Source organism: Vipera berus (assembly GCF_964194415.1).
Source record: "Vipera berus genome assembly, chromosome: 9".
Classification (NCBI taxonomy): Eukaryota; Metazoa; Chordata; class Lepidosauria; order Squamata; family Viperidae; genus Vipera; species Vipera berus.
This window is the reverse complement of record NC_138212.1, coordinates 952013-965871: the sequence shown is the minus strand read 5'-3', so window position 1 is coordinate 965871 and position 13859 is coordinate 952013. Positions and strand designations below refer to the sequence as shown.

The 13859-nt window shown below is 47.5% G+C and overlaps 1 protein-coding gene across 1 annotated transcript; it reads left to right on the top strand.

Annotated features, from left to right (window-relative positions):
• The first annotated feature begins 1571 nt into the window (after nt 1-1571).
• On the top strand, nt 1572-10545 carry GMFG (glia maturation factor gamma). Its single transcript, XM_081334508.1, has 7 exons — nt 1572-1697; nt 2877-2973; nt 3619-3668; nt 7603-7654; nt 9182-9262; nt 9876-9949; nt 10279-10545. The coding sequence occupies exons 1-7, from the start codon at nt 1695-1697 to the stop codon at nt 10348-10350; spliced, it is 429 nt and encodes a 142-aa protein (XP_081190634.1). The 5' UTR covers nt 1572-1694; the 3' UTR covers nt 10351-10545.
• The last annotated feature ends 3314 nt before the right edge of the window (nt 10546-13859 follow it).

Sequence of the window (13859 nt, the reverse complement as noted above, 5' to 3'; positions counted from 1 at the left end):
CGGCGCTGCGCCAGCGTTTCCTTTAATCCCCCCTCCGCCGCCGCCGCCGCCGCCAATCCCTCGGACGCTCCTTCGCCAATCGGAGACGTCGGGGGGGCGGAGCTCGCGGTGGGAGGGGTTTGTGCGGAAGGGGCTCCTGGCCGCCAATGAGCTGGCGAGAAATCGAGGCGTGAGACGGAGAGGGAGCGGGGGCGTGGCCTGAGTCTCTCAGGAACGGCCACGCCCCCCGCTTCCCGCCCAAATCGCGGTTCTCCCACAGCAGCGGCTGCTCGAGGCTGCCCCCCCCCTGCTCCCCTCGCCCGCCGGCCGGTCCCCGCCTCCCTTCGCGACCTGCGGGCCTTAAGCCTCCTGGAGCCCAGATTGACCTTCTCCCTTGGCTGAGTTCACACAACCTGGGAAAACCCAAACCCGAGTTAACCAGGCCTTTGTAGCATGTCGGACTCACCAGCTCATAAATCCCCTTGCGGCCCAGCGCTGTTTTTGTCAAGTTCAAGAGGCTTTAAGACGTGTGGACTTCAACTCCCAGAATTCCCCAGCCAGCATGGAATTCCTGGAAACGGCAGTCTGCCTAGCTTCCATTTCAACTGCCTTGTATTGGCTGGGGAGTTCTGGGAATTGAAGCCCACCAGTCTTACATTTATACCGTTCACCCAACAGGCTAAATCTGTCACGTGAACCCAGCCATGCAAGACAGGGCCAGAGCATCCCAGCCAACTGGGTTTGCTAGCTAAACCCTCCACGTGCAGGCATGTGCTGCAATCCCAGATTGTGTGTGTTGTGATGTTGCTTTCTTCCCCTTCAAGATGGCCCTGCAGATGTGGGTCTGGGTTTGACTCAGTATGGTGGATTTCCCCCAAGGAAATAGGCATCACTTTGCTTGCTTTTCATTCAGAATGTTTATTTACTTTATAGGCTAAATGTTTATTTGTATTAAATAAAAATGAATTAAATTTACATGTTTCCCATCTAGCAGATAAGGCAACTCTTATTTGTGGGAACCTAGTCAGTTGTGGTTTATTTGGAGAATTAAGGTTAAAGCTGATTATATTAGCACCAGATGTAGCTAATCCAATCTGCGTAGGTGATTGCCCGGTTATTTCTCAGCAGTTGGCCTTCCATTGAGTTGAATTCAGCTGATTGAGGATTCTGGGAATAAAGTCCAATCTTTAAGGGACCTACTTGATCTGACCCAGATCTGTTGGGTCCCTGTATTCTGGGAGTTGCAGTCCACAGGTTGTAAAGTTGCCATAGTTGCCCACCCCTGCTTTAGTAGATAAAACCGATTTCCTCCTCCTAAAGAGGATGTCCTGGCTTGCTTGCTTGAGTGACCCACTTTGCTAAACTACTATTTGAATTGGAGCTGAGGACGGCAGCCTCGTCCTAGCCTTAATCTCTCCTTGCCCCTATTCTCCTTTGAAAAATACTCCTGAATACAGCAGCGTAAGTTCCCACCTTGTGGTCTGGGTAGCTCTTCCTCTTTTGCAGCTAAAAATGCAAACCTTTGGCGTTGCTCTATGCTCCACCCCATCACCAGCAATTACTTCCTCCCGATCTGTCTTTCCTTTGCATCTGTCGGATGCAAGAGCTGAGCTGAAGAGCAACACATCCTGCCCAGGGGAAAAAGCACCGAACCCAGAGCTACAAGATTTCAGCAGACCAGACGAGGAGATAAGACGGGAGAACAGCGGGGCAGAATGGTTAGCAAGCAATTCCTAATTCTGGGTGGGGCCTTTGCTTCAAATATTGGGTTGGCTGGCTTGGAAAAGTGACCTTTTTATTTTGTTTTATTTTACTGGTTACTTCGCCATTTAGTCAGTCAGTCTTTCAGATGCAAAAATCCATCTGGGGGAGGTTTTGAAGGAACCGTTCCTTTGCCATCTCTCAAAATGAAGCTTCAAGAGAAACAGTTATGGCCCCAGTTGAGGCTCCTGCGGATGGTTGGTAGAAACGCACTTCCTCTGCTGTGCTATGCTGGATTGAAAGATCAGCTTTTCAAAACAAGGGTGTTTCGGAGTGTTTTGGAAGAACTGAGTTTAAGTTATCTCAAAGAGGTGGGCTCCCTTGTGAAAATTTAAGCCTGTTTGGTCCTGAAATGAAGAGTCAAAATTGCCTTTTCTCAGATGAGATTAACTTGACCCCTGATAACCTTGTGATTTCTTGGTCAGTTCAAAACTTGTCTGTTTTTGTGAATGTTGCATCAACAATACACACAGGCAACATGGTTTCCGCTGCCAAAGATCTAACAATCCAGCCTTAAAATGGTGAAGTGGTAGAGGAGATAAGAGTTGAAAGATAAACTCTAACGGTAGGCATTTGTTGGTCTCTGTAATTAAGATTTTATTGATTGACTATAGGCAAATATTGCATGGACCAAACATGTTCAGAATGAGGATGCAGGAACCAAAATCCATGTAAAAAATATATGTTTTGTGGTGTTAACTTCGTTGTTTAAAAAAATGAGGAACTGCAAAAGAAGAAAGACATTAGAAAAATATCGCCTGGTTGCGTACAATCCCCCAGGCTTGTGCAACCAGCTCCCCCATCCGTCCCTAACCCATGTAGCCACCTGGAAATTGGAATTTTTAGTATCAGTTTCAATTAAAATTTATAGTTACTTCTAATCCTTCAACTGTAGAAAAACAGACTGGTTTTAAGACAATAAGCTTATTTGGCATATGTCATCTGTTCCCATTTGGGTGTATGTGTGTGTGTTGTTGTTTTTTTGATATGAGACTCAAATTTTTGAAAATATAGGCAGCCTTTTGCAGTAATCAAAGAGAAAAGGAGATTCTTGTGGCCTTCAGGAAAATGGAATGATGCACCTGAGTGGGAGAGAAAATCCACATTGCTTTTTCTTTCTTTCTTTCTTTTTTTAGTCAGATTCTCTGGTTGTGTGTGATGTAGATCCGGAGCTCATTGAAAAACTAAAGAAATTTCGTTTCCAGAAGGAGGCTAACAACACAGCTTTAATTAGTGAGTGGACCACCTGTGTGTTGCAATTCATCTTCTGTCCCATGTTTTCTCTCCTTGAATGTTCAAGCGTTGAGACTTAGCACAATTATTAGTGCAAAACAGTGTGCCTGGCCCATATTTCACACAAATTTAGTGCTAGTAGCACTCATATCTGACCTAATGCATTTCAAGAATTTGTGCTTCCTCAGTGATTATGCATGTGTGTGCTCTGTGTTTGCATGTGTCTTTATGCTTTTAATGAACTCATTGTAGACCATTGTGATTGTGTTTTTTAACCCAAGAGGACAGCAGCCTTCTACTTTGAAATGTATCAGCACTTTGCAGACCTTAATATAAAGTGGCTTTGATGTTCATTGAAACTCTGCTGACAGCTGTAATGGCAACCTTTAACATCAGTGAATTTGTCATCACTTTGAATAAGTGAAGGAGATATGAAAACAGCTCTTGGCTGTAATCCTGCTTACTGTAGATTTCTTCAGCGCTATTAAAAAGTCAGGGCTTCCAGACTAGTGCTCTGTGCCCACTCTGGTCTAGCAGTCACGCTGGAGGATTTGGGAAGGAATGGGTGATAACAGGCTACAAGTTTTCTAGGAAACGGTAGAGGTGAAAAACATGTTAATTGGTTTCTCCTGTCTCTGTCATCAGTGAAAGTTGACAAAAATAGACAACTGGTGGTTCTGGAGGAGGAATTTCAGGTAGGCACAACTTTTATTTCATCTTTAAAACTAAAAACAGTACAGTATTCCCATTAAAGAAGCCCACCCACATTTTGAATTTATTTAAATACCTGTTCGTAATTCCAATCTGTAAATTAAAGCAGCATTTAGAATAGAACTAGGAATGGAATAGAATTCTGTTGTTGCTAGTTGCAAAGTCATGTCCGACCCCATGGACCACGTTCCTCCAGGCCTTCCTCTACCATCTTCTGAAGTCCATTCAAGCTCACGCCTACTGCTTCAGTGACTCCAACCAGCCACCTCATTCTCTGTCGTCCCTTTCTTCTCTTGCCCTCAACCTTTCCCAGCGTTAGGCTCTTCTCCAGTGAGTAATTCTTTATTGGCCAAGTGTGATCGAACACACAAGGAATTTATCTCTGGTGCGTTAAGCTCACAGTGTGCATATAAACAGCAAGTAATAGGTCATAATCATAGTTACAATCATTAATCAAATAATTTAGCCTTCGAACATATGTTGGTTGAAGGATCAGAGAATTGTCTAGCATGTGTTTGCTGCTAAACACATTACAAAGAGCACTTAAACTGCAGACATGACTCATATACACATTAAGCCAGGGGTGTCCACGTTTGGCCACTTTAAGACTTGTGGACTTCAACTACCATAATTCCATAGCCAGCCATGCTGGCTGGGGAACTCTGGGCAACTCCCAGCATGGCCGGCTATGGAATTATGGTAAGTTGAAGTCCACAAGTCTTAAAGTTGCCAAGGGTGGACACCTCTGGGGGTATATGAGTCATCTCTGAAGTTTAAGTGCTCTTTGTAATGTCCACAAGTCTTAAAGTTGCCAGGAGTGGACATCCCTGCATTCAACCAAACCAGAGGATGTAGACAAAGCTGCATGTTTTCTGTAGTCTCAAAACTGCAGGATGTTCTCCTGTGTATCCAATAATATGCACATTTGCAGCATGAGGAGAGCTGCGTCTCATGAATAGTGTCGTTTCATATGCTAAAATATTTTTTTTAAAACTAGAAAGACATAGAAATATGTATCTTATTATAATCAGAGGAGATTATAAAGGAGTTTTGTCTTTGGGGCGTAAAAATGAATGATCTACACTATGGATTAAGATAAATTATGAGCCAGCTCTTTTCCTTGTGTGCAATGGAAAGGTAGCAAGGCTGTCAAATCCTAAATCATATCCAAAACTGAATGTTTTTTCATAGAGGGCGCTGAAATCAACCTCCTTTTTATTACTTTTTCATTTGCACTCATTCTTTCACGTGTGCATGCAAGTACATTTATACACTTATTTATTTATTTATTTTATTTTAATTCCATTTATATCCCGCCCTTCTCCGAAGACTCAGGGCGGCTTACAAGCTTAGCAATAGCCTTCATTCTATGTATATGCCTGCTTATTAGGGCTTTTGCCCCCCCCCCAAGCAGCATTTTTACAAAGTCAGCTTATTGCCCCCAACAATCTGGGTCCTCATTTTACCTACCTCGGAAGGGTGGAAGGCTGAGTCAACCTTGAGCCTGGTGGGACTCGAACCTGCACTAATTGCAGGCAGCTGGTGTTACTTAAGGAGGCATTAGCCCACTGCTCCACCAAGGCTCTTATGCATGCGCAGGAATACACATTCCATTTCCACTCCTCTTGATCTTAAATCAGTCATCCAAAGAGTAAGTTCCCAACCTGTTCTGCCACTGCTTGAATCTGACTTAAGGCAACTTCACTTTTTCCCCCCAAAAGCAACTCTTCCATTACACAGTCCAGCCTCCTGGATGTAAATTTTGCTAGAAATTACTGGGCCGGACAAAAAGCAAATTGAATTTCAAATCAAATTTATTATCTCACGGGAACAATGTGCTGATGGCATTGTTTGTCTTCCTATTTAATTCAGTATGTTTTACAATCTTCACACATGTCAGCGAGATGTTCATGATTTGATCTCTGGTTCACTGCTTTTTTGCAAAGCACAAGGAGTCGGTGGGATTCTGCGGAAAGCTTCATTTTATCAGAATGCAGAATCATTTTAACGGTCCTGAGGGAATACTGAAAGCAAAAAGCAGCACTTAATAATATTAAAGTTAGGATGAGGCAGAAAATAGATGCTTCTAAATAGAATTAACCACTTAGATTAGTCAGGGCAAGCAGGGAGTCAAGAACAATTACTTCCATCTTGTGGGATCCAAATATTAATTGATGTTCTGTCTTGAGATTACCCCCTATAATAGAGGTGGTCCTCGAGTTACAACCACAAATGAGCCCAAAATCTCTGCTGCTAAGCAAGGCAGTTGTTTTGCCCTGTTTTACGGCCTTTCTTGCCACAGTTGTTAAGTGAATCACTGCAGTTGTTAAGTTAGTAACGGGGCCATTAAGTAAATCCAGCTTCCCCAATGACTTTGCTTGTCAGAAGGTTGCAAAAGGAGATCGCGTGACCCAGGACACTGCAACCGTCGTAAATATGAGTCAGTTGCCAGGCATCTGAATTTGGATCATGTGACCATGGGGTGCTGCAACGGTCGTAAGCATGAAAAAGTCCTTTTTTCCAGTCGTCACTAAAGGAACGGTGATATTCAAGGACTGTACTTGGGCTCCTGTTCTTCGGTTGTCTGACTCTGGGAAGGTCTTGTGTTGCTCTCTGTTGCTGCCCTCCTCACCCCCCCCCCCCGCCTTTCAAGCCCCCCTGAGGCCCCCCTGCACAGAGTTTATGACTGGGCAGAGAAGGGCTGGTGGCAGCACCCTTATCAGAGGCTTCTTCCCTGGCTGCATCAGTTCTGCTGCCTTGGGAAGGACATGAGTAGGGACCTTGCCAATCTCTTTAGTCAGAATAGAGCTGGACGGGACCTTGGAGGTCTTCTAGTCCAGCCCCCTGTTCAAGCAGGAGAGCCTGTACCATCTCAGACAAGTGACCGTCCAGTCTCTTCTTAAAAATCTCCAGTTGATGGAGCGCCCACTCCACCCACCCACTTCTGAAGGCAAGCCGTTCCACTGATTAACTCTTCTAATCAAGAAGTTTCCCTTTAATTCCAGGTTGCTTCTCTCCTTGACTAGTTTCCATCCATTGTTTCTTGCCTTGCCTCCTGGTGCTTTGGAGAATAACGTGACCCCCTCTTCTTCTTTGTGGCAGCCTCTCAAATACTGGAATGCTGCTATCATGTCCCCCCTATTTCTTCTTTTCTCTAGATTCTTTGAGCTGTTTTTCTCCCCCCTCCTAAACAACCATCGCTCTTTTCAGAGCTTAAGCACCTCAAACGCAGTGGAACAAATGAAGAAAAGAGCTTTCAAGCCCCTTTTTTCACCACACCGAGTCAGGGCAGGCAGCCTTCAAAGACAGGAACTTCCCTCTGATGCTGCTTCCTCCTCCTGCGCCCCCACCCTCCGCTGCTCTGGAAAGCTGCAAGCAACCATCAGCATTTTATGGCCCATTTTATTCCACTCTCTGGAGTGTCGAGAGGCTCTGCTGAGGCTTCAAACTGTGTTGGCATTTGGATGTGATAACTGCCACCTGCCCAGACTTTCCAGCTCCCTTTAGCCAGGGCAGCTCCACCTGATGCCTGGCTGTTTGGGTTGGGGAACGGGGAGACCCTACCTGCCCTAAATGCCTCATGGGGGGCTAGTGCAGGGCCGGGGGGGGCATCTCTGAATGTTATACATTGTGCTAGTGTATAATAGAAACGTGGAATCATAAGACTGGAAGCCAGCACAGCATTTGTCTGAAATGAACGGGGGGGGGTTGGGCTAGAGGACCTCCAAGGTTCCCTTCCAACTCTTGTTATTCTGCTGGAAACATTGCATGGCTTACATTTTGGACGTGCTTTCCCTGCTTCCAACCCCACAAGCAAAGTTGCGTGTAGGTGTCAGCTGATAAATCTGCCCCCCCCCATGTTTGCAGTCCCCGTGACTCTGAGGTCCCACCTCTTCCCTCCCCTCTTCTCTTCCACAGGACATCTCTCCCGAGCAGCTGAGTGAGGAGCTACCCGAGCGCCAGCCCCGATATCCTGATCCCGGTTCCCTCTTCTGTCCCTACCTGGTAGTCACTCCGCATTGTTCCCCTGGCTTCAGGAAAGACGAGAGGAAGCCTTCCCTCAGCGAAGGTGTAATTAATTCATGAAATTTGCTCTCAGGAGGGGGCAGAATATGAGAGGAATCTGCAGGTTAATTAGCAAAATCTTACCCAGGGTTAATCGCTATAATGTTTAAAGGATAGTCGATGGGGAAGGCCGTTTCAGCAGACAAATCTCGCAGCAGTTTCTCAGGAACATCTGGCCGGCCACCCAGAGAACTGTGTTTATAGCTAAATAGACCTTTGTTCTGAGCAACAGCCAGATCCTGCTTGCTTAGCTGCTTCTTCTTCTTCTTCTTCTTCTTCTTCTTCTTCTTCTTCTTCTTCTTCTTCTTCTTCTTCTTCTTCTTCTTCCTCCTCCTCCTCCTCCTCCTCCTCCTCCTCCTCCTCCTCCTCCTCCTCCTCCTCCTCCTCCTCCTCCTCCTCCTCCTCCTTAGTTTTGGGCTGTATAAATCAGGATGACCACGAGATAACAGCTTTACAGGTAGCTGACTTGCAATAATTTTTGGGGTGACTGTTTGAAGTTACAATGTCACTGGAAAAAAGTGACTTATGACTTATGACCTTTGCAGCATCTTCACGGTCACGTGATCGAAATTTGGATGCTTGGCAACTGGTTCATATTTATGACGGTCGCAAAGTCCCGGGGTCACATGATCCCCTTTTGCGACCTTCTGACAAGCAAAGTCAGTGGGGAAGCCGGATTCACTTCACAACCGTGTTCCTAACGCAACTGCTGCAGTGATTCACTTAACAACGGTGGCAAGCAAGGTTGTAAAATGGGGCAAGATTGACTTAACAGCTGTCTGACTTAGCAGCAGAAATTTTGGGTTCAGTTGTGGTCGTAAGTCGAGGTCTTGCCTCTATTGGAGTTTTCTCTATTTCTGTGCTGCTGCCTAATGCTCACCCAGAGGTTTGCCGCCCAGATGAGTTTGACCTGTGTTAAGTCACTGCTGGACAGAAGGCAAACAGTGTCACTTGTCCATTGTGTCACAAAACAAATAGCCACATAAACTGGCAGACTCCGTTCCGCTGTGCCTTAGCCATAGATCCCAGCTAAGAGGACAGCCTTGCCAAAGGCGGTGATGCTGTCTGTGTAATAGGGAGAGAATTAAAGAGGCGAATAGTTCAAAGGAGAAATGGATCCTGCCTTCCTGAAGTTTTTGAGCAGCAGGCAGAGAGTATAGGTTAGGCTGTAAGGAACAAAATACGTTTTCAGCCAGGAAAGCAGCCTGGGTATCTCGGGATTATCTTGCCAATGTGGTAAAGGCGAGGTCAGATTGGGGATGGGCTCCATGCTTACGAGCAAGCACTGCCAAAAGAGCCCCTCAGAACGAAGGGATGGAAATCCATCCGCCAAAGGATGAAACGGATCTCTGTAGACTTTCCAGGGTCCCTGTCCTGCTGGCTTGCTTTGAAATTCCCCGTTGTTTCCTTGACTGTCTGCGTGTGTCCACATTTGTTGTCTACAGCTACAGATATACGCACGATGATGGGCGGGTCTCTTACCCGCTTTGCTTCATCTTCTCCAGTCCAGTGGGTAAGATCCGGTAACCGTCTCAACCGGGGTGCTTAAGACGGGGCTGGTTTTTAGGAGGTGGGCTTGATCCCGTATAACAGGGCTCTCCAACCTTGGCCGCTTTAAGACTTGTGGACTTCAACTCCCAGAATTCCCCAGCCAGCCTGCGCTGGCTGGGGAATTCTGGGAGTTGAAGTCCACAAGTCTTAAAGCGGCCAAGGTTGGAGAGCCTTGCCATATAGGAATAAATGCAAACCTTCGAAGGCTGCAGGATGTGATTCTGAGTAGGCGTCGTTGCAGTTTCCCCTTAACAGCTTAACAGCCGTGGCTAAAATAATGGTAAAAATTGGGCGTGACTCTCTAAGCAACTGCCTTGCTTAGCGAGGGAAATTCTGACTCCAACTCTCGTCGTAAGTGGGGGACCGCCTGCCCTGTGTGCTTTCCCTTTTTCTTCCCCGGAGGGAGCGCCCTGGTCCAGCCACTCTGTGGCTTTGGAAGGGGACGCCGCTGCCCAGCCCAGTCAGTCCCGTCTCCTTGAGTGCCCGTGAATTATGCCACCCGTTGCAAGGCATTCTGGCTCAGATAATGAATGCTAATTGCCAATAAACAGCTCTTCCCTCTTCCCTCCACCCAGGGTGCAAGCCGGAGCAGCAAATGATGTACGCTGGAAGCAAAAACAGGCTGGTGCAGGCAGCTGAGCTCACAAAGGTATTTAATCCTGGTTGTTGTTTTTTTAAATTTTTTTAATGTTTACCGTTCTGCCAATCCCTTTGACTCTTCCAGCTTTGGGGGGAAATTTTTCTTACCCTCTCCTTCCTACGGCTGCTGATGCATAGAACATAATTACCAAGTTTTTTATTCATCTTGCTTTGCTTGCTGCCGATCGCTATGTATTCTCGGTGAGTATGGTTGTTGGATTTATATTCTCCTGCCTTGGATTTCAATTTTGTAAAATGTCCCATTTATATGTAGCATAGAGCAGAGTCATATGTACCGTGCTGAATTATTAATGACGGCGGCCATTCTCTTTTGACTAGGTCTTTGAGATCCGATCCACCGAAGAGCTGACGGAGCAGTGGCTGAAAGAACACCTGGCTTTTTTCCGCTAACCACGGGTCATTCAAAGAAGACCCACGTTTTCACTTAACCCCCAGCCTCCACTAGATTCTGCCCTTCTCTCTCTAGAGATGCCGCCACGGGAGGCGCAGAGCAGAAGCTGTCTCTCCATCACCATCCTTGCTCCATCAGCTTTTTGCTGGTCACTGCAAATAAAACTGGCTGAGTCTACGCTTTCTTCTCTGAAACGTAGCCCTGAACTTGTCGCCTTGGGGCCTGATTGAAGTTTCCGGGAAGCGCCCTTTGGCTTGGCGCAAAGGGTCTTTTTGGCTGGTGGTTCTCCCTTGTAGTGCAGCCGTTCACCACCCGGGGGCACCGTCTGCCCACTGGAAAGGTCCTGGCAAGGTAGAGTGGACACCCAGTCCTGTATTGGGGTGACCAGCCTTTCAAAGCCTTTTAAGGGTGGAACAGGGAGAGGAATGCCCACAAAGGCAGCTTTCCAAAGCCTTCCAGGGTGGTGACACAGGACGCTGCACACTGGCTCACTTCTCTCAGCAAACTGGTCAGATTGCCTTAGAAATAGGCTGAAGAGATTCTCTGGCAGGGAAAGGGCTCTGGCTGTCTTGCACTTAAGCAGAAGGGAATATCTGTAGCTCGGGTGTGAACTGTGGGGTCCTTGGTGCTCTCTGGTTTTCTTGGAGGGAGGGGGAGGAGGAGGAGGATGAAGAGAGGGAGGAGGAGGACTGTGAGATCCTTTCTTGCAGCTATTTCATTACTCAGCTAGGTAATATCATCACTGTTCTAGCCCTGAAGATGTTACCTAGTTGGGTAATGAAACGTCTGCAAGAAAACCACCCAGCTCAGGGAGCACCAAGGACCCCGCAGTTTAGCAGGTCGTAGAATCCTAGGGCTGGAAGGGGCTTTGGAGGTCTTCTAGTCCAACCCCCTGCCCAAGGCAGGAGATGAGTTCACCTACCAAGCCCACCTACCCAACACCTCAGCCCTCTGTATACTAAGCCAAACATTTGCTTACTTTGTGAGTCAACAGAGCATACAGACCAACCATCTTCATTCGGAAATTTGGTTCAAGCAGGCAATCTCAAATTATGTGACATTGCAGTACCCTCAAACGACAAAGGGACAAAGGCGTGTGTGCTACAATCTTCTTAACAAAAGCTAAATGGAAGATCAGTAGCCAAGACGACCATTGCAATTGGGGTTGGAGAAACTGCTCACACACACACACACACACACACACACACACACACACACGGACGGTTTGGCTCTCTCCTGAAATCCATTCCAGGCTTGCTCCCTGCTTAGCTTGCACAAGACTGAGGAGGGGGCAAGTTCTGACAGCACCCCTTTGCCCCCTGCCCAAGCTGGATCAGCTGCAACAAATAGAATAGAGTACTTTATTTGGCCCAAGTCTGATTAGACACGCAGGGAAATTGTCTCCTGTGCAGAATTTGCCTCTCAGTGTCTATGCAAAACAATAAAATCATAATCATAATGACTACCTGTACAGCAAAGCTGGCTGGGGAATTCTGGGAGTTGAAGTCCATATGGCTTAAAGTGGCTAAGCTTGAAAAACACTGGTTTATAGAAATTAACCTTGATGGCTGAACTTAAACATGCATTTGTTTTGATGGAATAGATATATTTCTTGCTTGTTTTCGCAGATATTCTTTTCCTGGAGAGGAAAGTTGAGATTTTTTTTAAAAAAAAAGTGAAAGAAAGTTTGAGAAGGGAGATTTTTTGCAGCGGTTCTAAACTGGCGAGAGTTATTAAAGCATAGTGGTTTGATTACTTCCTCCAAAGGCTGGAGATAGATTGTCACAGGCAGAAAAATACTGCATTTTACAGATTTATCATCCTTTTGGCATCTTTGCTGAGGGAGAGCAAGGTCCTCCCGAGATGGAGTGGGTGGGGTCATCATTGCTTCATTTATATAGCTGGAGTGGGTTGCTTTCAAACACTGCCAGTTTAATCAGAGGAGCGATTATTAAAACAGGCTGGCCTGGAAATTGGTTTGGCTGATTGGAAGGACAAAGAGGACCCTGCCCTGGAAAAAGAGGTCCCCCCTCCCCAAAATGCAGGGTCTTGGGGGGGGCTTCCTCCGGTTCTTCCCCTCCGGCAAGCTGAGAAAGTCTTGTACCAAAGGGGTCTGGGAGTCTGCAATGCCAGCGCTGGACGGCAGAGGGCGCAGAGCAGTTGTCCTTGGATTTCAGGGAGGAGGGGCTGCACACAGGTAGTCCTCGACTTATGACCATAATTGAGCCCAAAATTTGTGTCGCTGAGTGTGACATTTGTTAAGTGAGTTTTGTCCCATTTTACGACCTTCCTTGCTACAGTAGTTAAGCAAATCACCGCACTTGGTAAGTTAGTCATCCCCCATTGGCTTTCCTTATCAGAAGGTCGCAAAAGGGGATCACGTGACCCTGGGACACTGCAGCCGTTGTAAATAGGAGCCAATGGCCAAGCGTCTGAATTTTGATCACGTGACCAGATGCTGCAACAGTCATAAGTGTGAAAAACTGTCCTAAGTCCCTTTTTCAGTGTTGTTCTAACTTTGAACGGTCACTAAGTGAACTGATGTAAATCGAGGACTACCTGTACAGTATTTTGGTGGTGGTTGTCATGATGATGATTTTTTAACACGGAGGAAGATGGAGGAAGGGATGACAGTAAGGAGAAGGTGATCTGCTTGCGCCTGTAGGACAACGGGGCGTGGCGCTTTCTGCCGAGAAGAGCCAGGCGGTCAGCCCTTGTGCCCATCTGCCGCAGGGCAGGCAGAGTGACCCGGGGTCTTTTGCTTGGGGCCTGAGGGCACCGCAGGGACCCCCACCCTTGCACAGACCTCTGTGGCCACAGCTGACTCGGCCTTGCAGAAAAGGGGAGTGTGCCAGAGTAGAAATCCAGGGGCGAATGAGGAGGAATCGGTCCCAAGTTGCATGCCTGCAAATGCCTTTTGGGCAACCTGGCAACAAAGCAAGACAGGTGCCCAGGCTGGGAGGGGCACGCCAGCTGCCTGCCCTGATTCAGTTCCACCTCTCATGGGACACGCTTGGGCCTCCTCCGTGTCCATCACCGGCGAAAACAAGGCCTGGCCAGGCAATTCATCCAATTGGAGGTAGCCTTTGACTTACGACCATCCCCTTCCCTCTCCCCTCCCTCCTTCTCCCTCTCTCTCTTTCTCTCGCTCCTTCCTTCCTTCCTTCCTTCCTTCCTTCCTTCCTTCCTTCCTTCCTTCCTTCCTTCCTTCTCTCCCTCCCCTCCTCCCTCCCCTTCCTGGGAGGCTGGTGGCCGGAGGAGAGCCTGGACGTCCGTGGTCCTCATCAGGCTTCAGAAACCTCTGGGTGAAATCTGCCTCCCGCCCCATGTGCCTCCCCCCCTTTCTCCCCCCTTTCCTGTTTCAAGCTCTGGATGCTGCATCTCCATGGAAACCGGCTGGTTCGTGAGGGTGGCCAAAGCCACAGCGCATGGCTCTCCTCCTTCCCGATCGCCAGCCCTTCATGGGGGAGGGGGCTTCCTTCTTGGGGAGGGGAATCACACACAAACG